Here is a 27838-nt window from a genome sequence, read left to right as displayed (position 1 = left end):
CTACACTAAAATATAGAATAGTTGTTGGCGCATTCGTAAGTTGTTTCATCGCGATGTCCTTGCCAGTTCGCGAAGCTTTCGCGCGTTGTACATACATATGCATAATAAACGGGTTGCACGTAATTAGCGGTAATTGTACTCGGTGGCGTCGTTGTTTGTTAATAACAGAACTTATCGCGAGAGGAGATTTTGTCATGTAGAAAATTTCTTCATGCAGGTTCCAGCTGTTCGTCTGGTGAAATGCTGGAGGAGAGCGGTAGCGGTGTACGTACTTACCGGGTATACTGGTGCCAAGAGCGACGAAAGCCACCGCTGTTACGGAATCCTTGATTCCCAAAGTGCATCCAAAGTAAGATGCAACGTCCCCGATTACCGCTGTTACCACGCCGATCCCGATTATGCTGACGACGAAGCACAGGTAACCGCCAGCGATATCTGAAATCCAATACGATGCAACTTTTATCAGTTTTCTACTATTGCCGCGCGTCAGCGAAAAGAGCAACGAAACTGGTTGAATTAAAGAACGCGTTCATGTTTGTTCGCATAACGCGCCCCTACACAATCATAGCTAACGCGTTAATTAAGCTCGTAGACCAGAGTTGTATTTTTTCCTCGTAGCCTCTTGTGTTTTGGTTAACTACGCGTTTCAGAGCCAATTAACCTCTTTACAATTAATCTCTGTCTTCTTTTAAGGTTGTCGAAAGTACGCGATATCGAGACGTCGAATTAACGATCGTGGTAGAGACGTCCGGATTAAAAACTCGTCGCGTTGAAAGAGACTTTTATTCGAAACCAAAGTGAAATTTTATAGGAACGACGTAACGTTATCTAGCATCGAAACGAATCGAAGAAATGGAAGTGCTACGTTTGTCCATGGAACTGTATACGATAATCGTGTACATGAAATTCACTGAGTACGTTGAATGCACGTTTGCATTCAACGTGACGTAGAAAGAGATCGGTGCGACGCTATTATACGTAAGCTTGTTCTCCGGGTTTTGATTAGTGTGCTCGAAACTCGGCTGCATTTCCTAATCAGCATAAGCTCTCGGAGTCGACGGTAAGCCAACGTAGCGAGATTTAAGGATCCCTCGTTATCTCGACTCCCGAGAATGATGTTTGGTCGCTTGTGTGTCGTCAAACTATATGGGATGCTTTTTTCCTTAGTTTCATCTCTTCGATTTTCATTTGTTCGTTGCGTTGAATTATTTTTTCCCAACGTTCCTAGCATGAAATTGTGGCTTTGAGGATTTGCTGATCGATATATGTAGATAGATTTCCCAACAGGGGAAATGTAACCGTCGCGTCGCATCCCGTTACCCCCACAATTTCCATTCCACCCATTTGTTTCGCGCACAAATACGCGTAGGATTACGCATAAATCGATTCAAAATCCGTTACGAAAGAATTGGGTATAACTGTTGCGGTCGGTTCTTCGAGTCGACAAATATTCCGAAGAAGCGCACGAGACATTCGGAACTGGTGAAACTCGGCGAAATGATATTTTGCTGTTCGAATGTCTGGCCTCGGTTGCCGTCTACGTTTCCAAAGTTCGTAAACAGAGTTGGCTAACCGCCACTGTTCTGAAATTTGTATCCGACGTCCGATCCTTCTGGAGATCCTCGAAACCTACCGACCCACGAACCAACTTTCCACCAGGATTTCCAAACTTCCTAACGACCATAGTTACTTGGACCATGTGCGAATACACGTAGCACCAAAGCTGCTCGAGCAATAGGCTATAAGTTTAAAATTATTAACGCGATCGTTTTTACGGGACGATGCTTTACGTTCGTTCTCTTGCTTTGGTTTTCGTTTTCAATAGAAACCTAGTTGCCTTTCACGTCCTGCCATCCAACGATTTTGTTGAAAACCGTACGATCATTTTTCTGATATCGACGAGGAACGAACGCAAGAGTCACGGCGCGATAACGAGTTCGTCGCGTTCGCTGGTTATCAGTTTCGCAATCACGTAATCGATCTCACTTTGTCGGCTGCGAAACAAGAGAAACTGGCGTATCCGGTCGCGAGGGTGGAATCCTCCCGGGACAAATTCGTCGGTGGTCCATCGTGATCGGCACACGAGGCGGTTCCAGCGGTATGGTTTGTCGATAAATCAAGCCGCAGGTACCCCATCGATGCGGTTCAATATATTCAGAGAAACCGTAGATCCGATAGCTACGAACTGACCTGAGAACGTCGTAAATGAGATCAACTAACGGTACCCGTTGAATCCATCGATGGCATCGATTGTCTCCTACCATCCCATATCTTGTAAAACTTTATTCCTCTCAAGGAAGGAAGCAAGCAAGGATTAAAGTTACATAGTTGTTCATATATTTCATTAAAGTAGACACAATTACATGATTATTCTTATGCGTTACAAATGTTTTCTATCTATTCTTCTAGTCGAAGAAGATTCGTTGTTCGAAGTTCGCAGCCAATCAGCTCGGTAATATCCGCGACGAAGAATCGTTCGTCGAGAGTAATACCGATTACCAGGTCTCACCACGAGGAGGTTGCTGCGAGCGGAGACCCGAAGAGAGATGGATCGAGTCAAAGTTCCATCGATCTCCCTTCGTAAGAATCCCCTAACGTAAGAATCTATCTACATAATCGATATATTTTGATTCGCAATTCGAACGTGTCAAGTGCAAAAAGTTTCGTTCGATGTTTAGCCTATTCTGTTCCTCGTCCGTGATAATAGGTTATAGTATCGCTGGTAGGCGCAATTGTAATACCAGCTGTGGAATGGTAGCGGAATATGTACGTCGGAGGCTGTAACTCAGTGTCCTGCACGAGATACCGGAGGTGTTCGCGTGGATTGTACAGTGTTCTGAACGACGCGACGTAAACGCCGGGCTAATTACATGGTACACAATGGGTCAACCATCTCTCTCTCTCTCTTCCATTTCCCTTCTGTACGATTCGACTCGCTGGCTAGGATTTGGTAGAAAGTTGGCCATCCTAAACACCGAGCCCTTAAATAATTTAAACGCGGCAGTTAGTTATTCACTCTGGTATGGAAGTTAAAACGTTAATCAGTTTGATAGCATTAGAACGCGACGCGAGAATGCTGTAAAATTGAATTGAATTATTATAAAAATAGGACGATTCTACTAATCGAAAGGGTAAATGGTGGAAGGATCTTTCAACCGGTTCATAGAAATTTACGAGAACGGAACGACCGACTTGTTTACATCCGCGGGGGAACGATTCGCAATCGGCATTAACAAAGAGTAAAGGAGATCGATCGTGTGTACGGCGTACGCGAATATCGCTGCCTGAATAAATTGAACAATTCCGCTGGTCTGCTGGATGGGAGGGAGGATCATAATCGCGCGAATATATTTCTCAATTAAAAGCGTAATTCCGTTTCCCTCCGGCAAGTTGTCAGAGCCAAGCGGGCAAACTTGTGTAAAAATGAGCACCGGGTGGTTGGTAAGGTCGATCGATATCCGGCAGGCTGCGCTGGGATTGCGGCCCGTGCGGAAATTACCTGCGGAAATTTCATTTCGCCGGGTTAGGCTTTAATACCGGTCGAGAGGTATTGCTGTACACTGGCTCGTAATAGGAAGATACGGTAGACACGCTCTATGGATTATTACTACTTATCGATCTCCGGGAATGCGAATTTCCTGGCTTCGTGTAAGCAGGATTCGCGACGTACGATCTTTTTATTCCTCGAGTCCGATAATTTTCTAGTTGTTACCGTTTCTATAATACATTGGAAGCAGCAAGTGTTACCGATACGCAAATGCTCCAGTTTAAGCAACATTTTCGAAATTTCTAAGGACTATTTGTATATTCTCTGTGCGCGAAGAGATCGCTTATTCCTCGAGGGTGAATTTAATCAGGGACGCTGGGTCGGCGAACGGCGACCGACCTTCCTTCTCCCCTTTCTAGCACGGTTTACGATCCACTGGTTGGAATGGCTGAGGAAGTCCAGTGCGAGAGATGCGAATAACGTGTAATTAGTCGTTTAACAGTTTACTTCGATCTTGTTGTACGCGTATTAAAATACACGGCTTCGCGTGACACGTTTTCCCCTTTCTCGCGAGCAACGTAACTTTTCTCCGACGTCCCTTCGATCGAACGATTATTAAACGGTTAGCGCGTCTAGATGCAGCGACAGAGCTAATTAAATATTTAATAAGTTTCCACTGGTGGGATTACGCAAGATGTTTAGAGCGACGCGTAAAGTACTTAAGTAAACGCGTTAGATTTTCGCGCGTACGGCCGATGATAATTGTCCAGAGGCACGGTTAACTTGTTACGCGTTCGAGAGGTAAGTTTGCACTCGAAAGGACGAGATGCGCGCGAATTATTACCTCGAGAGCATGTCGGGAACATGGTTTGCTCGAGTCGAGTGACTATCGACCCGCGGCGATCGAATTCCAAACAAGTGGATTTCAACGTTTCTGCATAATACGCGACGAAAAGGAAATACCACTTTAGTCCCTTTAGTTTCCACTAATTCTTGGCTTCTTTCCAATTTCTTCTACAGCAATTATATAACGTATATTTGAAAACTGATTGTCCGTGCGAAACACGGTTGTAACCAGTGAAGAATTTAAAAGAGAACCATAGTCCGTGGAGACGCCTCGATTTCTCGCGATAAAAGTTTGGAAATTTTAATCGAACAGCGCGCGTAAACGAACGCGGTGACGATCATCGAGTATCCCGTCTCGACGGCTTTATTTTTAAAACTTGATCCGAGAAGGATCGTTCGTAACGATAACAAGATATTTCATGGGACGGTTGACGCGCGAGAATAAATTTAGCCTTTCGTACCGCGCGTCGACAAACATAACAGCGTGCCAGTTGCAGCCCCATGAAAAGTTTGCCGTCGTTTCGCCTCGCTTCGACTGGTATACGTCGTATCTTTCCCTATTTCCAAACGCGAGACAGAGTCTATTCTTTCCGATGGTAATTCGATATCGCGACTCACCCGTCGGTGGAACGAAGGCGAACAGCACCTTCCAGAATATCGTGACGGAGTGCATGAGATAGTCCATGGTGGATGGCGCGGCTGCTTCACCGGCTCCTTCCCCTTCGTCCTCGTCGCCGCCACTCACAGTCAACGCCTCCGTGAACTGCTCTTTCCACGAGCTGGTGCCTGCACACGGTGATATTTGTCACCGTTAACATTATACGATCGTATCGAGAGTGCAGACGCACCGATTTCAAAAAAATTTTTAAAATACGAAATCGAAATCTGGAAAATATTAGACTGACCGAGCAGTATGGATGCGTTGGCTCTTTGAACCAGCTTATCCACCGTATTTTTGAACTCTTTCGACTCTTTGATCCTTATCTGAGCTTTGGCCACCTCGCCCAATTTTGGTTTACCCAGCAGTGCCATCTTCTCTTCGGCCGTTCTCTCTTCCGGTTGTTTCATTTCCGCCGCGATTGCGATCCCTGCCTCGGCTGAAAACAAAAAATTACACCTTACTGCTTACGCGGTGCCTGAAATATCAGTTCGCGAGGTGTTTTCTTAACGTTCGATATATGGTCGAAACCGAGACGCGCGGAAAGATTAATGCTTATTTAAGATTCTTCGTTTCCGTATCGATGGCATATACCACGCTTAAACATATTAAAACGATAAGAAACCAAGTCTGCCGAAATTTCATTACTATTCGTTACAATACACGTACTAGTGTAACTCGACGCGTCGATGTCTGACCATATACCGAGTCGTACCACTTACGCGTAGCTAAGTACCACTTGGTTCGTGTAACGCTCTACCTACGTATCTATCTACACGTGCATGTAATTTAGTCCAATCGAAACATGAAAATCGGTCAAAATTTTCAATTCAAATTTAATTCTCCGACATTGCCATGAAAATTTTTCTAAACGATCGACAAAAAGACTAATTCGTCTGTACTGTATTTTACCGAGCGTTTGCTATCGTTCTCTTTTTTTCTCTGCTCTTTTTTCGTCTACCTCCAGTCTCGTGCGAGAAAATGTATTCGAACGACGGTGCGCGCTTACCATGGATAAATTTTACTTTATTTTGTTTTATGGTTAGCAAGCCGTAGCTACGCGATATGTGCCTACGGTATCGTGGTATAACGTGGTCGATACACAATTTACTACGGTGCGGCAACTTTGAAAACAGGAATATTCCTCGTATATTACAGAATATGTACATGTAAAGCGGTCGCTACGCAACAGGATTTCAATTCTGCAGATACGTTTCGCTATCTAACGAACGCCTGTGGACACGCTGCTCGACATCGTCCCGTCGAAGCGAGAAACAGAAACTTTATTGGTTATTTCCTATGGAAACACTATTATCGTCGATTCTGCGACCGTGACACGTCGATCGTTTCGTTCACAACAGTTGTCGGTCGTATCTACTTGTCATTATGTAGTCTGTCGGCTCGTTCCGCGGATGGAAAGAAAAGCAACGGGCGACAATGGGAACAAGTTGGAAAAGTCTCGCCGGATATTATTCTACGCTCGATTGGGACGAGGTTGAAAACTCCGACCGACGGTGATTCGTTCCGCGATCAATGAAAGGACAGACACCGGAGGACGTAGAAGTTTGTTCGATCGCGGTAGCGTTATTCGAAAACTTTCCAAGGAAGTTCCCATTAACATTTTCAATGGCAAACTTAGCGAGGATTTGACGGACGGTAAATCACCGCCGCTGCTCGGTTTACGATGCACTTGCTGCAAACGAATCAACTCGAGGCCCTCGAACCTCTCTTCGATGCCAATTAATTCAATTCAATTTCCACCGTCGTTTTAATTAATTCCACCCACTCTACTTCCATACGAGAAGATTACTCGCGCTCCCGACAAATGATTTTCGACGATACCGTCTCTTCGATGATGCCCATTCCCTTCGTGATCCTTCCGGATTTAGACTATTTTCCAACATATACGTTCTAACTGTAACTTTACTTTTTTCCGACTTTCCTATTTCCGAAGTACGTTTCTCGCGATGAAGTAGAGAAGAGTGCATGGGGTATCGACGACCTTGCTCCGTTACGTTTATCGTACCCACGCGATCCTGTCGTACAAAGAAACTCGCAAACTTATCTGAAACTGGCGCTTACTGTTCGCGCGACAACCGACCTCGTTTCTCGTAAGTATCGTTCGAACGACCTTTAACCTAATCGTTCTTCCGTGTCGATGACGCTTGCTTTTACTCTCGCTTTAACGATGGCGTTCGCGGTTGTGCGGGTGAGCGTTGCTGATCAAGTTTGCTCTCGGTAGGAGTCTATTAATCGACATCCGGGGTTACCGTTCTATTTTTCTTACCAACTCTCGATCGAGCTGGAAAAGTAATGAAAGAACGATGGAGCACGGCGACGAGCGGAGTACCTACGCGATACTCGTCGTTGCACAGATTTAATCCGAAAACACGCGACGCTTATCGAAAGGTTTGCTCCAAGACTATAGGGTCACGATCATCCCACACGGCGGTTAATTGAGTTTAACGATCGCGTAATCACCAGAGGCGTTCAATTACGGACGTTGTTATCGTCGCGGCTGACGATTCCCGGTGCGGAGAAACTCGCGCTATCTTCTCTGCTAACGCAAGTACGTACTTGGTTTGCTCTTCCTCGTATCTACCCACGCGACTGCCACACGCGCTACAGTAATGCATACGTAGCTGAAGCTGAACCGTGCTCGATGGCTGACATCCTCTGCGAGATAGTTCGAAACGACCGAGGAAAAGTAAGTAACGCCGTAGGTGTATCTACTTTAGATTCGTTCGGATTCCCGATAGAGGTGTTCGCTCTTGGAGCTTCCGTTACCGTCGCGAAACTCTGTTCCCGTTTTTCCAAACTACCGCGTTACCTAAAGAAAACTATGCGTGTATGTAGCTACGTGGTATCGTAAACAGGAGTAAGAACAGCAAGCAGCAGCGTGTCGATCGTGTTCGTGGTACTTGCAAAGGAGTCGCGGTTAGGTACGGCGTCTTTATGGCGGATATCGAAAAGGGTAAAAGGGTCGAAGGGTCTTTCCGAGGTTCCGACGAACCTTACCCTGAACGCTCGACTCGAAGCGCATAAACGACGCAAGTGTCGACAAACTGGGAACGATCATTGGCAAACACGATTACCGTGGCAAAAGAGCGACCGCTCGCTCGCGCCTCTGAAAACAAATTAAATTTCGCGGCTTAGGCGTCACCCAGGAAACCCGATGTAACCCGCAGGGATTCTCCACGGACTTGTGAAAAGGTCGGGAGGTATTCGGCTAGAAATCGAAGCGAGAACGAGCCGACGCAGTAGAGTAGACGGCAATTCTGAGCAGCGTAAAAATAAAATAAGACGGTAAAAATTTTATAATAATTTTGTTCGGTTCAAAGTCTAATTCGATCGATCTAGAGTGTCTGAAACGTAGCGGTATCGATTAAGAAGCAACAACTTTTCTGCGCTAAACTCGTAACGGACAAACGTATTACTGGCAAACGTTACCAGTTCAATTTACTCTTGCTGGCAACTACCGGTAGCGATGCTATGTCCATTCGAACGATTCGAGAATCGTAAGAAATCAACGGGACAAGCTGGTAAAATGATACGGAGATTTTTCGTTCGTAAAAACTTACGTCCAATCGTGTCGGATCCAGTGGCGTAAAATGCGCGAAGCAATCGCATTATTAAAATCAATCTTGTTACAACGCGTCGATAGTAAAACGAAATATTATCCTCTTTTTCGCGACGATGATAATAAATCATCAGTTTACGGAACAACGTAACCGTTTTCCCATTTTTCTTCCGCGATCGATATAATTCCGTAATTGCACGTGTCGATGGACCTGTGATTTATGATCGTGGACCGAGAAACAATCAAACGCGATCCAGTAAATACCTCGTTGTTAAATCTATCGAGTGAAAATGTGTAATTTCATAAAAGCGCGATATCGAGCATCGATTCTTTGTTTTCCTCCTTTTAGTAAAAGAAAGATTTGATGTTAACGGAAAGTCGAAATGAAATAGACGTCGATAAGAGATTCTGATTATTCGATGTATCGGCATAGGGTGGCAAAGAATTACAAAGTTCGATCCTCACCTCCTTGCAGCTGCGGTTCACCCAACTCGACGTAAAACAAGGCATCCTTCTCGTACGAGTCTTCTTCGATTATTGACAGAGTAATCACCTTTCTGCAAAATAATAGAATGAGATAACTTCTATTCAGTTCTCCTTTATTCCTACCTCTGTTACGCGGTTTCGAAAAACTGAGAGATCGACGATGCATAGTGGAAAAGTTAGAAATCGTGAATTTGTCCCCACGAGGAGAGTGTGTTCTGTAAAATTTCAACGAAACTATGGTCTTCGAGTAAACAGTGTTTCGAAGTAGCGACGAATGCAGCGGAACCGCTTTGAACGGCGCGTCTCGTCGCGTCGGAGCCAGACGGTGTCGGTAAATTGATTTGGCAGCCAGTCCGAATCGATTTGAAATTCAAATTCGAACGTCTAATTTGGCAAAAGGCTGACGGTCGGCCGTCGAACCTATCGACCGTTACTCGATTATAACCGTGTACACGCAGCCAGTGGAAAGCTGATCGAAAAGTGAAAAACTTTACGTGTTGTCTGGTTCTCCTCTTTTCACGAGTCCGTTCGCACGAATCGTGATTGCGGTAAATGCTTTTCCTGAAATAGCTCTGACCTTAGTCTCCGAGTCGCGTCCGAGTGGACGAACAGAATGCATATTCCGTGTCGATCGATATCTGCTCGTCCGTGTGCATACAATACACGCAGACGGACAATTTATGGATAAGAGAATAACGGATTTGACACTTGCCAAAGTCGAGCGCGCGAGGATGGCTCTGTGGTACGGTGCGATGGTTAGTTAGCCACGAGCAGCAGAATCGCAACAAAGATTATCGACATCGGTCCGGGGAAAGCGAACTTTGCAATTTCGCGAACCCATTGACACGGCTCTCCCAAACCATGCAATATTCCAAATACCGTGGATCGACGTATTACCAACTATGATATAGATATTGCACATAGGTTCCAAAGTTGACAATTTCAGAGTCGAAAACAATCGTGGAAATTGCTGCGTTCAACCGCGGTGTATCGTCGTTATCGGAACATAATGCATTCAAATGTTATTCGATGCACTGCAGGAGGATGGTCGTAACGTTAACGCAAGCGCGCATTAACCTAGTTAGGCCTGTTTATGCTATTTAGTTGGTCAGCCGTCGTAGAGTCATCGGTGCTTGGGTAGGTAAATGTTATTCGGAACTTACGAAACCGAGCAATGCAATAGCAACGGTCAAATCGCGGTACCATCTAGCCGAATGTTATTCGATGCTCGTAAAACGATCGAACGGTCGTCGTTTATATTGTTTCGATGGACGGAGACCGCGATCGGTGGATCAACGGTAATCGTAAGATCGTTCGATTCGAAACGCGCCAACCAACGATTCTCAACTGTACCCAGTTTCTTTTGGCCACCCTTTCGTGACTTTTCCTCCGTATTTCGCAGAAACCGTTACACTGGCTCGAACTCGACGTTCGAAGCACGCGCGTTCACCGGATAACAAGAAATCGATAAGCTCCGAACTTGATCGAGGCCTGACTCGTAAACGGAACACATATGCCGAAGGATTCGATCAAAAATTCCTATCTCGTATATCTGCTACGTTTCGGAGTAACGACGATAATATTTCCCGCCGTACGACGCGGCCCGTGTATTTTCCCAGACCGCGATGTTTTAATAATATCCCAAGCGCGCGAACGACACGCTATGTGGGTCGCGTTGCTGCGAGTACACGATCCGCGGTACATCATCCTCCGACTCCACGGTCAAACGATCCGCACTTTTACCCCTCGAAACGGTAAAAACACACGCGTTCCCTGAATCAGAATTTCAATATTTATCGCGATATATGTGGTATAAATTGTTCCACAGGAGTGGTTGTCGATCGTCTCGATCTCGATTTGGCTCGATCGGGCAAAATAGCGATCGAGGATAAGTCGAAAGTTCGTGTCTGTCGTCGCAGCGCGGCGCGCGACAGTATGAAAGGCGTTGGCTACGGTCACGCGAGGCATGCGCCCGATATAATTCGAATCTCGTGTCATGGCTAAACCGTGCCGCGGATCTTAGTTTCTCTGCTTACCGAGTAAGTAGCGACCTACACGCATATCAAAACAGCGCTATTCGATCAAGTATCAGTGCTCGTTCCCAAGTCAAGTCCGACGGAAGAAAAAATTAGTTGCGAAAACGCGAAAATAGAGCCGATATCGACGCGTCCGTCGCGTCGCAAAAAATTGTTTTTTATCGATGCCGTGACAGCCCCTCGTTCGGTAGCTCTTATTCGCCAGGGGGTTAGCAGCGTGCGCTTTAAAGGGCGCTACGATGCGATGCTGTGCCGTGCCGTGGTTGCTTATCCATAGCCCCATTATGTAGCTACGCAAAAGCCCGTTAATTGGATTTGCTTGCTTAATCGTTGCAGTTCGCTGATCCGCAAGACGCCCGTTTTCTCGTCCTATAGGTAACAGACAGGAAATTACGTAAAAGCACGAATGTATATCCCGTTTCTTTTGCGGGAGACTAGATATCCCAGTGTACCGTTAACAGGAACCGACGCACGACACGACTTCGCTGTGACATTTTCAACCTGTTTTAATTGTTCTACGCTCGTCTTGATTCGTTATTCGAAATTTGCATTCGTAGATAAGAATTTAGTCGATCCGTGAAAGGCAACGATCCGACAACTCGACAGCCTCGTCGGGTTGACCTTTTCTACGGTCGTCGAGTGTACCCTAGAACGAGAGCGAGTAAACTGCTCGCTAATGAATAATTTGCAGGAGATCTGTCTTGCCGTAATTCCAATCTTCGTACGAGTCGCTTTGAAATTTTCAACGTTCGAAAGCCCCTCGAAGCGAAAGCAATTGGCAGGCTCTTAGGCGACCTTTCCGAAACTCCGGATAAAATTTAATCGTGGTCTGGCATTGCGAATCCATGCCCTCCGCCATCGAACTCACCAGGAAGCTCGTTAATTTCGGAATAGGAGCCAACCCAGAAACTTGCCGCGAGATTTCGGATCTTGAAATATTCTCGCGTTAATTAACCCCTTTTTGGACCTCTTTTCTACTTCCTGTATATGTATATCTGGCTTTACAGAATAATCCGCACAGTGAGCGTGAAATTCTCAAGGTTTTCTTCGACGGGGGAATGCGAGCCACGAAACATACTAATATACCTGTGTACGCACGTTCGGCCGGTAATTAAAGCGCGGTAATAATGCAAACGCATTAATTATACGACGTATCGATTGATCGTGGTCGGGGATACAACGACGATTACTTTTCAGGGCGGTTATCTCTGCGGACGTTTCGAAGCGACGCAAGTTCGTTAGCGTCATTCGACGCGAGTAGACTGATTAATTGGGTAGCTAGGTGGACGGGTGAACGGGTTTATTTAAACGCGAAATTAATTATCATCGCGGGTAGAGGAAATGGAAAAATAAATACCAAATCTGCCAGCAAACGCGTGCATTGCCACGACTAATTACCGCGCGTAACGCAACATTCTATATTTGTCCGTTTGTCTTGTCTTTCTTTTCGTCGATCTATCTTCGCCCGAGAAACTTTTACGGTCTCTGCGTGTTTTTCTAAACGCGTTTTAGTTATGGATTTTCGTCTCCCGAAACGATAGATACTTTTAGCGTCGCGTTAAAGTCGAGGTCGATCGATCATCGGTGACACGCGGTCGTTATTTCGAAGCTTATGGGACGAAAGTCGGGTGAGCTTGTTCGTAGAGGTTCGTAGAGAGCACGTTCAGACGTTCGATCAAGTATTTTCAGTGTATGGAAAACACCTTAAACGCAAGTTGGACCAATTAGATGCCGACAACGTCCTCGCTGAAGCAATCGTAAGCTCTCTTACCGTCGTACAAACTTTCTTTCGTAGTATGGATTTATCAAACCGTACAAGCGATAACCAACTACGTAAAATGCCGGGTAACGAATTTACCTTCTCTGCTGTTTACCTCTCTACGCTTGAAACTTGAGATTCGAATCGAGTACGAAATGCGTTTAACATTCGATGGATCGATCGTACAATCTTATTGGTTCTTTGGTTCGTTTCCATTTAACGGTAATCGATAGATGATGTCGATGAGATTACCGGAAACGGTAAACTGACATCGATGGGAGTACTGTTGTAATTGACGCGATCTTGGAATCTCAGAATCTCGGAATATTGGGTTGGAAAAGAATGGCCCATGTGTGCTCGTACACTTTCGCGATGATCCACGATTCGAAACGTAGAACCGGTCTGGCAAATGGGCCGATAAATTCGGCTAGAATTCGCAATAATCGTCGATGTCTAGCAGAGCAGAACAATTTACCGTCGCGCCGCGCCGCACCGCACCGCGCGACCTATCGATTTTCCCAGGGAAATTAGATCCTCGGATACGAACGACGACGCTGTCCTCCAGGCAGACATTGATATTCCAAAGAGACTAATCCCGCGTTAGATCGAACAGTCTCGTGGAAATGCGTTCGTTGATAGACAGCCGGTCGCGGATACAGAGGAACGCTTCGAAACACCCACGTTTCGCTTCGTTATAACGGTCGAGACCGTGTGCACGTTAATCGTAACGCAGTCGTCGGAGCGGTTTTTTACGAACCGCGGCGATGCTTTTTCGCCTTTTATCGCGGTGACAAATCACTCGCGTTGAACGCCCGCGTGTCTCGAAAATACTTGAATCGATCAAAAGTACAGAGGCAGCGAGCGAGCGATGTTTTCGCCTGTGTTTTGCTTTCGCCAACGACTGCTGAAATATCAAATATCGAGGAAAAGGATGAAATTTTCTCGCCGGTCGAGTCGCGTAACGCGACAGCCGCGGTTCTTGAAAAATTGCGTTCACGAGTGAAAGATATCGTGCAGGACGGCGTTCGATACGATAGAAACAAATGACTGTAAAATTCCTCCGCGTTCTTTCGAAATTCGATTCGAATTTGAAAATTGAACCGAGAAAAAAGTAGAGCGAGTTAGTGTGTATCGTATCGTACGACTAGGTCGTTCTATTTTGCCACCGACGATCCTCGATCGCGAGGCACGAACAATAAATACCTACGAGTAGGTGTGCGTTGTCTGTCGCGTGGAAATAGAGAGATAGCCGCCGATGGTGTAAACGGGGTGGCCTGACTCGCCGAGGGACGAAGGGTGCGTAGGGGCGTAACACGATGCATTCCACGGGCTTCCCGTCCTATTGGCCCATTTACGGGCTCGTGTTTTATTTTTTCCCCCGTGCGATCAGGACTTGTCGTTCGGTATCGTCACCGAGTTGCCTATCTATTTTTCTATGCGATCGACGAATGAAACGCTCCGCGAATATTTCACACTTTTCGCATATGGAACTTCGAAGAAGAGAAGCGAGTCACGTTACGCCCACTACATACTCTTAGCAAAGTCAACGTTCTTCCCGGACTACGTACTTACTACCCTCTACTCGTTACATGTATCAACCAGTCAACCAAATCGACAAGTCGGATGCAACAACTTTCGATTCCCTGCGCACTTTCATCGCATAATTTTCTGCTTCGTTTATTCCTGCACCGTGTCTTTTCCACCTACCACCGTGATTCTCTACACGTTTTTTTCTTTCTTCGTTCATCGATGCGTCTCACCCTTGGATCTATTCGCGTACCTTTTTTTTTTACGTTACACCCGCGATCGATCCGTTGTTAGTGTACGACACGGATCACGAGGACCGATGTTATTTGTTGAGAATCGATCAAAAGTCGAACGGGATACGAAGGAAAACGAGATATTATCGAATTTCTCGCAAGATTCATCGATCCTCGATCGGATGAAGCTCGAGTTTGAGCTCCGTCTGACCGAGATCGCGCGATCGGTCAGAAGTTCTCGCGGTTCCGACAATGAGAATCCCGACCACCCTCGACATCCATTACGCACAAACACCGAGCATCGTTGCACGGTCTAATTACTCGACCAGCGATTGATAATCATCGATCGTGACACGACAACGGCCGATTTACACGGCTCGAAGCAGGCCATTCCGAGTTCCCCGAAATTATCCGTTCGTTTCACGGTGTATTGAAATTTTTCATTAATTTGATCAGAGGATAAATAATATAAAAAGGAATACCTTGATAACCGACCATCGGCCATCGGGACTCCGAATTACCTAATCTAAAGCTCTTTAGTCGCTAAGAAACCAATTAAGGTCACCGATAAATCCTGCACGACCACGGTCTTCGTTGCGTTGAAAATCCTTCCCTAACTTTCAATCACATTGCAACTTATGCTCGATAGCTGCGTTTTGCGTAGCGATGTTCAGACTGTTCGAATCTCAGCTTTCAAATGGTTACAACTTTTTAGGACTAGGATGATTCGAATCGATTCGAAGCGGTTAAAAGCCCATCGATAGTTACGCGTTACGTTCGAACCACGCCAAGCAGTAAAGACTCGTTCCGAACCACGATGCGATTATAATTTCAAGGGCAACTATGTACTATGTAAAAATTTCAGTTGATTTCTGCATAAAAATTGAGACTACGTCGCGGTCGAACGACACGTTGGGGGTTTTCGCTCGAAGCTCATATCGACTCTTGGAATCGTTAGAACCTTAAACCGAAGAATTGGCGCGCGCGTGCGATCCTGTTAAATAAAAAACCAACCGATCGAGAGATAAATAATGTTAATAGACTCACTCTGTCTGATTGTCTTCGAAGGTGAGGGAGCCATCGATGTGTTGATACTGCTTGCCAGGCTTCGCCGTCCCCTCGATGGTACGATAAGGAATTACCACGCGTCCCCTGGCGCCGCTGTATCTGACTACTCGCAGAGGATACTGTCCCACGCTTTCCACTAGATCAACGTCCCTCTCCGGAAATCCGAACACGCCGCTGTGATCGTCGTCGAGGATCATCACCGTGGCCAAACTGGGCGACACCAGCATGGCCGGTTGCGAGACGTTGCTTAGCCTGGAAACAATTTTTCAGTCTGATTACTTATTCGCGAACTTTCTTAGATCGCGTGCCAGATATTCGATAACCTTGGATCGTTCGCGAGCGTGCAACGACTAAATATCGCGATCCACTCGATCGAACGTCACCGAATCCGTACGACGAATGCGCATATTTCAGCACGACGTAATTATATTCTCCTCGACCTGGTTCGCGGTCCGGTACGGTGTCGATCGACGATTCTAGCTACCTTAATTATTATTCTATCCTTATCGAGTTTTGTTTATCTTGACCGGCAGCGGCACGAACACTCCGCGGATTCGTTCGCGCCAGAACCGAATGTATGTACACACATACGCGTATGCATCTATGCATGTTCGTATACAGGTCTCGAAAACCGTACAACGTAGTTTTAGGTTCTTGAAACAGCTACGAACAACTTTTATACAACGCAACGGTTCGAGGTTTTATTAGGCGCGGTTTTGGATAGGAAAGCTAACGCTGCTATCATGATACATACACGTTTATCGTTTAGATCGTTTTCTGATCGTTGGTAACCACGGGTACGGGATCCCCAACGAAAGGAGCAATTTTGTCGCTCTTGATTCGAGTGGCTGGTGCTTGTCTCGAGTAAGAGTACTCGGGAGTACCGTTGCCACATTTCAGTCCCCATCTTCTTCCACGACCCACGTCTCTCGCGTTAGATAAACCTGAATCGAGTCGAGACCTATACTCGCGAAAGAATCGGGCTCCTGAATCCGATACTCGACTCGCGGCGAGTTCATAATTCTTCGCGAACAATTAATCGACGGTAATTGACATCCGAGCCGCGAACAAGCAGAGTGTCCCTTTGTGCCTCGAGTTTATTCGGTAATGAAATTGCGCGCGCCATCCGGCCCGAGTTAATTGAAAGATGAGCTCTCCCCGACGACGATTATCAATTTATTATTGCAGCGAGCTCGTTAAGCGGCAAACGTCGCGATCGAGCCCCACGGAGTACTTACGTATGTACCTCGAATGGAATCCGCTTCCTGTTTTCGTCCAAGAACTGACGGCTCGGTCTCAAACACCACCCCCCGACCGAACCGAATTACAGATTGAACGTAAAAGTAGGAAAAAATGACGAACGTTGTTCTTTCTCGGAAGAAACGATATGACGGGGAGGTATCTTCGCGTACGTTGTTATTAGTTGGTTAATTATTTGTGACGTTCGTTTCCAGGACCCGGATAAAGTATTTGGGAAATGTCTCTCGGTTTGTAAGAACGCAGTGGCGCATAGATAGGCGGCGTGTGGCTCTCTTACCTGACATAGAAATGCTCGTCCTCCTCGAACACCTCGTCATCGATAACGGAGAGTTTGATGGTCTTCTTAGTTTCGCCCGGATCGAAGGTCAAAGTGCCCTTTGCGCTGATGTAATCGGAACCAGCTTCGGCGGAGCCATCCTCGGTGCAATAGTCGACCGAGCAAGGCTTGGCGAGGTCACCGCCGGCCCTGGTCACTCCCACTTCGAAGGTGCCGACGTTCTCCATGACGGTGTAATGTCCAGGTTCGAAGTAGATCCTCATGGCATTTACGTTTTCGATGTCGATGCTCTCGGCTTCTTGCCTTTGAAGTTCGGCCTTCACCTCGCTGAGATCGCTTTGCGCCCTTTCGCTGATCTTTTTGCTGAGATTGCCCGCGCCTACCATCTTCCTGGTGGCCTGTACCCTGTAGAAAGCTCTGCTTTTCGGGCCCTTGCCAAGCACCTCCTCGTGAGCCATCACTTCGAGTTGCTCGAGCGGCAAAGTCGGATGTTTCTTTCGGAGTTCGCGCAGGGTATTGATGTAGTCCCTCCTAGTTTGCTCAAACTCCTTCGCCTCGGGCGTGTCCGCGTCCATCATGCTGTTTAAACTGTCCTGTTGCGGCTTGATCTCGAGCTCCACCCCGGCCGAGTCCGAGTCGCCGGCCTCGGCCTGCACGATCACGCCTCTCTTGTTCATTCTGTACCCTTTGTGCAGATACTTGTAGATCAGAAGACGTCGATCGGCCACGTAGGCCGTCAGCACGGTGGCCGGGAAGAACGAGAAGGTGAGCACGCCCTCCCATACTTCGAGAACACCCGGGCTGGACACTGCCAGGATCACGTACAGCCAGACATACGCAAAGATGCTCCACGTAGCGGTGACGAAGAAGACCCTCAGGTGCTTGATCTTCCTGGTTTCGCCGTTCGGTATCACGAACACGCACAGGGCAATTATCACGAACAGATTGTACGCGGCCGAGCCGACGATCGTCCCCGGGCCCAATTCCCCGGCTTGGAAGTTCTTTGCCCAGATCTCGATGATCGACAGCAGGATCTCGGGCGCGCTGCTGCCCAGCGCCATCAAGGTCAAATTTGCCACCGTCTCGTTCCACACTCTTACCACGACGATCTGCGGCTCTTTGCCCTGACGGCGTACAATCAGCTCTTTCTCTTTAGACGTGATCACCTCTATCGCCGCCATGAAACGATCACTGATAATCGACACGCCGATGAACAAGTACAACAGCAGCAGGAAGTAGATCGATCCGCGAAAGATCAGGTCCGAGAGATAAAGGTTTTCCTCGGGATGCCACATCGGCACCACCAGACCGGGCTCGCAACGAACCGAATAATTTCCTGACATCTTTTTCTCTTTCCGTTCGCTTCCTTTCGCCTATTTCGGCTATTTTCTAACTCTATACCACCATTCAAGATGTCTATTCTCTTAGTCGATGGCCGATGGCGACCGAATTGCGCGCGTTCGAAACCGAAGATAGCTGGTACGTGTGTACCCGTTCAAGGAATCTCTCGTATACGAAGCTACCAAAAATCGGCTACGAACGACGTTTCGATTGTACGTATATGTATCCCAACGATCTGGATCTTACACGCGTCCTCGTGATTCCACCTACAAGTTAGCAGCTCGTTGCTCGCATCTACCCGCGTCTTCCATCCGTTCAAGGTCTCACCAGTGTTTCTTCGTCGACACCGGACGTTCGAGGTTACTCCCTGTCTGTCAAGTGTTGTCCTTTCTGCACCCACACTTGCTATGCTAGCTAACCCCCCTCGTCTCCGATTTCACACTCTCTCGCATCCACTTTATTACTTTCTCTCTCTCTCTCTCTCACGCTCTCTCCCTCACGTACGCACGCACGTACACACACACATGCACGCGTACACACAGGCACGCACTCTCTCTCTCAATCTGTCTATCTCTCGTTATCCCTCTCCCCTCTGTATTCCTCCGTTTTCCAAATTCTTGTCCAGCCAATGTTGCTCTCGTTGTATGCTCGCTTGTCCGCCTAGTGGAGATATTCCCTCGCCGATAACGAACGAGCAGCTGTTTAAAAACCGCACGCGTCACCCTGACAAACCCCGCGACATCGGTACGGCTCGGGGAATCGGGCTACCGAGGAAAGTTACCGATACCACCGCGATTTCGAGCTCCCATCACGAGGAGAACCCTTTGAGCACGGAACGATATAACCGCACCGGGCCGTGTTCGAACGAACACTGAAAGAAGAGAGAGAGATAGCCGGGTGGGAGGTGGCGAGTCTCGAGCTGGCTAGACGCGGGAGACCTCGCCTCCTCTGTCCTCTTCTGTCTCTCTAGCTGCCCGATTCTTCCCCCTTTGCACCCTCGACGTCCTACCTACCCCCGTCGACGCGTTCCTTCTCTGCCCGCACGGCGACACCCTCGATATGCGTCTTTATCGGTCTCGTGCTGCTTCACCGATCGCGATATCCCTTTTCCTCTCTTCTCGGATCTTCCTCGCTACCAATGTTTCCTTCTTTTTTCCTCTTTCTTTCTTTCTCTCTCTCTCTCTCTCTCTCTCTCTCTCTATCTATCTATTTATCTATCTATCTATCTATCTATCTATCTATCTATTTATCTATCCATCTCTTCCTATCTCTCTATCTCTGTTCCCGAGCATCCCTGCCAACGCACCGGTTTGCAGGAAGCGCATGCGTTCCTACCTACTCGTCCACCCTCTTTCTCCGTTCCAACCGACACCCTTGATCAGCAGGGGAGAGCCTTCCACCCCCTATATCTTTCGCTTCTCTAGGTGGCTCGGTCAACCTAGGCCAGATCTAACTGGATGGAACCGCGCTCTTCTTCGACGGTGCTTTACGTCGCTATTACTCGAGCCGGTTTCCACGTTTTCCTAGATCGAAGTAGCTCGATCGTCCGGAGAAGCGATGCCAGGAACACATTTTTTTCTTTCTTCGACAGGAGTAAAAATAAGCGATTCCCTCTTTCAAAGGGAAACAATTCAATAAGCATCGCGGTGTTTCGTTTTCGTATTCATTTAATTTTCTTACAATATTATAATTGATAAAAATTATTCGTCGATCGGAGCAATTTATATAGTAACGATGTTCGATTCAATTTCTTCCTTCATCGCAATCTTCTTACGTCGAAAGAGGTAAACGAAATCGATCTTGAGAAATGCTAAAAATTAAAGAGGACAAACGTTGGAAAAGGTCGAAATGTCGCGTAAGAAAAAGAAAGCACATTTACTTCCAACTATTCGACGATTATATTACATTATTGAAAGTGATTTTTTGCAACATACCTATCATTTGAATATCGAGTTTTTTCGATCGTAGATGCTGTTTTCGCTGTCGTTCTCACTGTCGTCCTCGTTGTCGTCCTCTTTGTCGTCCTCGTTGTCGTCCTCGTTGATTTGTGGCAGATCGTTCAAATGTATCACGAGATTCGGCAAATGTGCTTTATTAAGCAATTTAAATGTGACGTACGGCAACGGGTTTCGTTGAAGGTGCAACTCCCGTAGCTTGTCCGAGTTTCCAAAGTTGAATTTGTCGAGATTTACGATTTTGTTATTCCGTATCATAAAGACCTCGAGATGTCTCAGCATCGTGATCAGCTCCGCAGGAAAATCGATGATTAAATTGTCGGACAGATCCAACTTTGTCAACGAATTGAGCTTCGCGAACACGTTGCTGTCCAGGTCGACGATGCGATTGTCGGCCAGAAGAAGTGTGTCCAAAAAGGGGGCATGCGAGCAGAAATTTTCCTTCGTAATGGTCACGATTTGGTTGCCGGTCAAATCCAATTTTTTTAAACGCTGCAGCCAGCAGATATTCGGTATCGTGGCAAAGTTATTGTGATTCAAAAAGAGATTTTCGAGCGACGACATCCCGTGAAAGAGGTCATTCGATAATCTGTGTAATTTGTTTTGCGACAGGTCTAAGGTGATGAGATGTTTTGCGTTCTTGAACGTATCGTTCGCAATCTCTGTGATCCTATTGCGAGACGCGTTCAGTTTTAACAACATGGTCGCCTTTGTCAACGACAAAGAAGAGGTGCTGTACTTGCATGTGTCGGAGCACAACTCGTTGATCTTATTCCCGCTAACAGAAAGCTCCTTGATGCTCGCTGGGATGTCCGATTCGAGATTCGCGATCAAATTGTCGTCCAGATACAGATAGAGCAGAGTATCGGGTAGCTTATGAACAAAGTCCGACGACTCGATTTTATTTCCGGACAGGTAGAGATGCGTCAACCGTGGCGCGAACGTTCTTAAATTGACGGTTAGTTGATAAATTCCGCTTCTCTTCAGAGATAGTTCATGAAGATTCGGCAATGGATGAAAGATCTCTTCCACGCTTCCGTTGCACTTGTTCTCGTCCACGATGAGCGTTCGCAGGGCATCGAGTTTGCCAAACCACAGCAGCCGACTGACAGAGACGTTGTTGCCGGAAAGATTCAACAGCTTCAAGTTTGGGAGGTTCTCGAACGCATCATTCGAGATCTCCGTGATATTGTTGTCTTGAAGATGCAATTCGGTCACCCACGAGCTATCAACGAAATTGTTGCCGATCATCTTCAAGCCCATGCGCGCCAACTTAAGGGTTAGGAACTCGTTCTGATACTCGCACCTCCAACACTCGGGACCGCACTTCGGTACATACGAAGGCCATGGAACATAACGTTGTTTCTTCTCGTCAACATCGTCATTGTTGTTTTTGTTGTTGTTGTTGTTGTTTTGGAATAGAGTCGAAGGCGTAGTTTTGCTAACATGAGGTTGTACGTTCTTGTTGTACACTTGGATTTTTATATCATCTGACTGATTCCAAACATGACCAGGGATCGGCTGCAAGCTGACCAGAAGTACAAGTATAATTTTCCTAAGTCGACTGACCGGCATCTGTAAACACGAGCAAAAGATGATGGAGTAGAGATCAACAAGTTTTACTAAATATTTCTTATTTACTAAATAAATTCTCTAAGCCGCTCGAACGGTTCTTAATTCTCGGAACTTTGAATTTTTAGAAAATCGAAAACTCTGAAAATTGGTAAACCATCTGTATGATTGTCGAGTAATTGCAAAATTGTGTAACTTACGCTCGGAGATCGCGGTCGAAATGAATACATACACCCCTTTGATTCAGCACGTTCGGATAGCTTAGCACCTTCTGTCTCGATGGCCACGATTTAACTGCTTATGAAGTAGCGATAATTCCCAGGTAATTTAACACCATGGCGATCTCAGGGCCGTAGTCAACCTCTGAGTGTCCGCGACGGTCTAACATGCTGCGTACGATATTTTCCACTCCTTCTTGCGTATGTCATTCGTAATTTTTATTCCGAAAATTAGGAATACTCCTAACAAACCAGTACAAACATTGTTCAAACGCGTACGTAACGTATTGTAGAATGTTGTTCGCTTCTAGAGTATCCGTAACAATCGATCGGCGTTTGTTCTTGTAATCACAACTAACGTTTCTACTTTTCTAGGTTTCGACCTTCGTAAAAGAAGATTATTATTTTAATTCGTAACGTTGCGGGTTGTACAATGAAATCGGAGAATAACCGAGTGTTAGAGGAGGTGATCTTGCTCTCTTAAAATGAATTTAGAAAACGAAGAAAGATAACGTTCCCTTAAATGTTTCTCGAGATGGCCGAGTTCGCGCTTGTTTAACGCTAAAATTAGAGAAAGCAGGGAGAAAGACAAATTACAGCCGGCACTTGGCCGATATACATACGTATCCAATTTACCTATGTATAATTGCTGAGATCGACCGTGCATAGTTCTAGAAAGACTATCTCTCGCTGCGTTCAAGTTTACACAAGTATCGCGATAACCATGGTATATCAGTCGGGGAATGTATGGTCGTAAACAAAAATCGGGATACGATAGTATAGAAACATATAAAGGTAGCAAAGCAGTTGAATTAAAATTTAATTAAATTAAGCATTACATAATTACATAAATTATTTTGTTAAAATTTTATAAGCGATAATGTTTGACTATGTGAAATCAGCATTTGCAGTTCCTTACCTAACGTACACGGTACATACATTAGGTACTAATCGAAGAGAATTTTCATCGATAGATGTTATCATATTCCCTTCTATGTATAACGCTGTTAGATTTACTAACGAGAAAATACTCATTTCAGCGATTGTCGCGAAAGAATTTAATTTTAGATTTAAATGTCGCAACATTTTCAAATTTTTCGACCATGCGGTAGGCAAATATCGCAGTTTATTTTTTGATAAATCCAATTCTTCAAGCATGTAAAGCGTCGAGAAAGCCATATCGTCGATGCTACTTATTCGATTTCCTCGTAGGCTCAATGTTTTTAACGATCCAGGTAACCGTTCCATAATTTCGTCATTAATATATTCTATTATATTATGACTTAAGGATAAACTGTGGAGTCTCTGTAGGTACTCCAGGTATGGCACGCTCGTAAACTCGTTATGACTTAAAGACAATTTTTCCAAGAATTGTGGAATACTTTCTAACGATATCGCAGTCAATCGATTGTACGACAAATCTAACGTAGTTAAAAGCGGAGCATCTATAAGAAACTGGTCCCCAGAGTGGAGTGTACAGTTCGCGAGTGAAATCAGTTTTATAGTAGAGCTGTCAGGACCAATTTTTAAAATGACCAAAGGATTGCCATCAAAATATAACTCCTCGATATTTCCTGCATCATTCAAATACAAATGTTCAAAATTATTTCTTTCCAAATGAAGACTTTTTAAACTTCTGGGTAATATTGAAAATATATTATCGTGCAAAAATTGCAGACCATTATCCGCTATATAAAGCGTTGAGAGACGCGGAAAGGATTCGTTGAAATGCGAAGGAAGATTCTCGAAATCAATGTTGTTTAAACTAAGACTTTCCAGGTTTGGAAAGTAGGAGCCAGCAAATGGAATTGAATAGCGGGTTTTCCGGTCGGAAGAAATTCTTTGCTCTCTCTTTGGATTATCATCCAAAATCAGGGTTTGTAATTTATTATGACGAAAGCCGAACAATCGTTCATATGGTATGTTATTTCTTGCAAGATTTAAACATCGCAAATTCGGTACCTCGTCGAACACGTTTCCGGGCATTTCCACGATGCTATTATCGTCCAGCGATATAGCTTTTATAGCGTCGCTTCTGACGATGTGTTTGGGAATTTCGACGAAATTCAAGCCAGACAATCTGACGCTTTCATCATCAAGACATTTGATAATGTCTTGCTTATATACGACCTTTTGGTCGATCTCCCCACCAGTATATTCCGTATCCCAGGACACAGTCCTAGCGAGTAAACCCGGAATCGCGACCGAAAAAATCAGCAAGTATCTTGTTATCATGATAACACAGCTCCTACAAAACAAAGAAATACAATCAATTACTTTCAATCTCTTAATTTGTCGACGTAACTAGTTCGTTATCGGGTCTTTGCAATAAAACTTGAATTTTCCAAGAGTTTTTTCTATCTCTATCTAGATAAATAAAGAAAACATCGATGGTGGCAAATACGATTGATAATCCCGAAAAAAAAGTCGATTTGATAATCCCAACTACATGTACATGCTTTCGCGATAATTGTGTAAGAGATATCGTCGCGTAGAACGTAATATTCGATAACGATCATCATCTAATTTGAAATTATTCAACGTCCACGCAAACATTTTAGTACGCGACTAATAATGTTTAATCCCTACAGTTCTATCGAAATGACAATCAACGAGCGAACTGATTTCTATACCTATAAATACCTGGTTAAAACGTTGAATGTGCGATACGTACTGTGTCAACTCAGAAGGCAGAAGATCGAGCTCACCGACGAGAGTTGCTTAAATACGGTTGCATGAAAATTAAACGACTTTTAAGTCGAGAGAATTGCTTACATAAAATCGTATAATTTCCTGGAAAGCAATAAATGTGTCAAAGTTCGTTAAAGATATTCTATCAATTCTTTTTCAGTTTATGATGTTGCGTCACGAAATGTTCAAATGGTCGTCATAATCTTTGCCCGTACGCAAAATTCCGAATGTCTCGTTTAGATACGAAGATCGTCGCTGACTGCCTCTCTTTTCCAATGAAACAGTACAGCACTGTACATACTACTCATAATACGAGGAAAAGGAGGAGTAAATAACTTGTGGCAACGATTTCTTCTATATCGTAAATGCACGTTTATTATTACATATGTATAGGTACATGTACTATTATAGCAACATCAAAATTTTTTCGATAAATATTTCTGCCACTTAGGTTTGCCGATACTATCGATTTCTGATCGTCTAGTAAATCGTCGTACGATACGATAAAATACATAACAAATTGACGCTAGACTGATTTTTAACAAAAACTGAAGAAGAATTATCGAACGGCAATCCAATACCATTGTAACATAGAGCAATTGAAATTATATAAAAAAATAACTTATCCCGATAATAATTCGTCGATGCAGAGTGCAACGCATGAAAGGTTCCTTTAAACAATTCTTTATCAAATATGAGATAGTCAGACATACGTATGTATACGCGCGAGTACTGAATAAACGCTTCTTTCCACGCTGGACTCGCGACTACTTCAAACTTTGCGCCTTTCACAAACTTATTTCACGATTAATACATAACGGCACAGTACGATTCAAATTATAATTCAAATAAATCGTTACATTTTTCGGAATCAATACTGTTGTATCACTGTCGATATACTCGAGAGGATTGTGAGCAAAGTAAATGCGTTGTAGAGAATAATTAGAACACTGAAACAGCGAGTCCAACGATATAAATTTGTTCCTCGACAAATCCAGATGTCGAAGCTCCTTCATACTATTGCACCAACCATTCGGCAAAGAGCTTAACTGATTATCATTTAAATAAAGTTCTTCCAACATTCCTTGGTTTACAAACGTGTCAGGGTGGATGCCAGAAATCATATTACTTCCTAGAAATAGTTTTCTCAAGTTCGGCAAGTTGAAAAAAGAATTGCTCGTCAGATGTTCTAAAAAGTTACAATTCATCGAGAATGTCATTATACTCGTGGATGTCGTTGTAGGAACAGAATCGAACGAATTTTGATCCAGTATTAAAACTTGCAGAGAACTCAAGTTCTTGAATGCCTCGTCATTTAAGATCGATAAAGCGTTCATAGAAATATTCAAGTACCGAAGATTTATCGTGTCCTTAAATGCTTTTTTATTTATAAGACGAATATTATTCTCCGCTAGCGAAAGATTTTGCAAATTTCTCAATCCCGTCAAGTCTAGACCATTACTACTACCTATTACCGAAATCTTATTTTTGTTCAACGATAACGACATCAAATTCAAATTGTTTGTAATCGAAATTTGCTCAATATTGTTATCATCGAGACGAAGATACTTTAATTTTCCATAAAACACATTTTCGAACCTATCATCCAAATATTGTATGTGATTCGATGAAAAATCGAGATACGTTAGTTCCGGGAAACAATTTCTCATTTCACTTTCTACACTGGAAATACCAGAACGTTTTAAATCGAGATATCGCAATTTAGGATATACGCCAGTCACAAGCATACGGCCTGTATAATACAAATTTTGATTACCGAGAATCAATGTTTTGATATTCGTAAGATTACCGAACGAAAACAAATTCGTTTGTGGAATACTATTGCCTTCGAGATTCAAATATTCCAAGTTTGGCACTTGGTCGAAAGCTCCATTGTCTATACTCTCAAGTTCGTTATTATCGATACTTAAACATCTTAGTTTAGTAGAGACAATTCCATTTCTTGTGATCCTGGTGTTAGATAAATGTAAAATTAAACTGTCATTATCGCAATCGTCCGAATAATCTTCGTATTCGTCGGACACGGTTTGAACGCTTCTTCCTAATACGGTTGATAGCAGCAAAATTAATACTGCCAAGGTAATAAATAGCAGTTTCATTGTTTTGGCTTTCTGAAATTAGAATACGAGTAAATAAAAAATTAAAAGATTACCATCGTAATCTCCTTTATTATATTATTTTTCTTGTGAATAAAAATTACGAAGATAATTTTAAGCCTCTTTTTTTCATCGATGTCGACTTTTTTTCACAAATATTTTTATGTTCTACAGAAAAATACTAAGTAAAACATGGTGTTTGTCGATCGATTCTATTACAACTTCGTATTCACTATTCAATACCTATTACGATCGTTCAACATTCGCTTGCGCGTCACTTAAAATGAACCCATTAATTAACAAACGATAAATAACAAAGCGACCTTACCTTTTACACCCGATCTAGATTAAGGATAAGAAAATATGGTTTTGGTAAACTATGCGGCGATATTTCTTTTTCACGTGGTATGCAACAGAAACGATATAACACTATTTATGTATAAAGAACCAAATTTCACATCCTACAAACATCACGGGTCAGGTGTTTGTATCGAAATGAGTCTCGGACGAATAAAGAAACGCTTTATACGTATAATCTTTATGAGAGATAAAAAATATTAAATATATCTGTTATGACGCACGGTATACGATAGATTACAGCGAGTCTAAGTGGCAAGTTGCTACAACGCTCAACAAAATCATACCTAGAAATAAAGACAATCACGATACATAGGTACACAGTCGAGAGAAACATTAACACATAGATGTTCTTTATACAAAATGTAAT

At 44.4% G+C, this 27838-nt stretch overlaps 4 protein-coding genes across 8 annotated transcripts in view; all 4 read right to left on the bottom strand.

The window, feature by feature from the left end:
• Positions 1-19417, bottom strand: part of Calx (sodium/calcium exchanger 3) — a 31427-nt gene extending 12010 nt beyond the window's left edge. For 2 of the 3 annotated variants that reach the window (XR_013081015.1, XM_076781476.1), the window contains exons 1-6: positions 17218-19417; positions 15660-15932; positions 9037-9128; positions 5239-5430; positions 4952-5119; positions 277-435 (exon numbers count right to left, since the gene is read on the bottom strand). Coding sequence is in view for 1 of the 3 variants with exons in the window: in XM_076781476.1 (XP_076637591.1) it covers positions 277-435; positions 4952-5119; positions 5239-5430; positions 9037-9128; positions 15660-15932; positions 17218-18560 (2227 nt within the window). In the remaining 2 variants the exon portion in view is untranslated. The remainder of the gene's footprint in view (positions 1-276; positions 436-4951; positions 5120-5238; positions 5431-9036; positions 9129-15659; positions 15933-17217) is intronic. The other variant, XR_013081016.1, reaches the window with a different exon arrangement.
• An 845-nt stretch (positions 19418-20262) lies between these two features.
• On the bottom strand, positions 20263-22950 carry LOC143349925 (extracellular matrix protein 2-like). 2 transcript variants are annotated; one of them, XM_076781581.1, is made up of 3 exons: positions 22286-22950; positions 20493-22088; positions 20263-20368 (listed from the first exon to the last, which is right to left on the bottom strand). In XM_076781581.1, exons 1-2 carry the CDS (start codon positions 22313-22315, stop codon positions 20496-20498), a joined length of 1623 nt encoding a protein of 540 aa, XP_076637696.1. In that variant the 5' UTR covers positions 22316-22950; the 3' UTR covers positions 20263-20368; positions 20493-20495. The 2 variants fall into 2 exon arrangements, with proteins under 2 accessions (XP_076637696.1, XP_076637697.1); XM_076781582.1 differs by having other exon boundaries at positions 22318-22950.
• A 156-nt stretch (positions 22951-23106) lies between these two features.
• On the bottom strand, positions 23107-25072 carry LOC143349927 (podocan). 2 transcript variants are annotated; one of them, XM_076781586.1, is made up of 2 exons: positions 24978-25072; positions 23107-24551 (listed from the first exon to the last, which is right to left on the bottom strand). In XM_076781586.1, the coding sequence occupies exon 2, from the start codon at positions 24536-24538 to the stop codon at positions 23219-23221; it is 1320 nt and encodes a 439-aa protein (XP_076637701.1). In that variant the 5' UTR covers positions 24539-24551; positions 24978-25072; the 3' UTR covers positions 23107-23218. The 2 variants fall into 2 exon arrangements, with proteins under 2 accessions (XP_076637701.1, XP_076637700.1); XM_076781585.1 differs by having other exon boundaries at positions 24947-25029.
• Positions 25073-25342: 270 nt separating this feature from the next.
• On the bottom strand, positions 25343-27669 carry LOC143349926 (uncharacterized). The gene is made up of 2 exons (XM_076781584.1): positions 27440-27669; positions 25343-27126 (listed from the first exon to the last, which is right to left on the bottom strand). Exon 2 carries the CDS (start codon positions 27112-27114, stop codon positions 25783-25785), a length of 1332 nt encoding a protein of 443 aa, XP_076637699.1. The 5' UTR covers positions 27115-27126; positions 27440-27669; the 3' UTR covers positions 25343-25782.
• Between the last annotated feature and the right edge of the window lie 169 nt (positions 27670-27838).

Source organism: Colletes latitarsis, chromosome 14 (genome assembly GCF_051014445.1).
Source record: "Colletes latitarsis isolate SP2378_abdomen chromosome 14, iyColLati1, whole genome shotgun sequence".
Taxonomy (NCBI): Eukaryota; Metazoa; Arthropoda; class Insecta; order Hymenoptera; family Colletidae; genus Colletes; species Colletes latitarsis.
Note: the sequence above shows the minus strand (reverse complement) of the source record. Positions and strands in the feature narration are given on the sequence as shown.

Coding starts and splice junctions, on each gene's coding strand:
- LOC143349925 (XM_076781581.1), bottom strand. CDS start 22,315: ATGTATTCATTTCGACCGCGATCTCCGAGC. Junction 22,089..22,285: donor TTCGACCGCGATCTCCGAGC/GTAAGTTACACA, acceptor TCGTGTTTACAG/ATGCCGGTCAGTCGACTTAG.
- LOC143349927 (XM_076781586.1), bottom strand. CDS start 24,538: ATGATAACAAGATACTTGCTGATTTTTTCGGTCGCGATTCCGGGTTTA.
- LOC143349926 (XM_076781584.1), bottom strand. CDS start 27,114: ATGAAACTGCTATTTATTACCTTGGCAGTATTAATTTTGCTGCTATCA.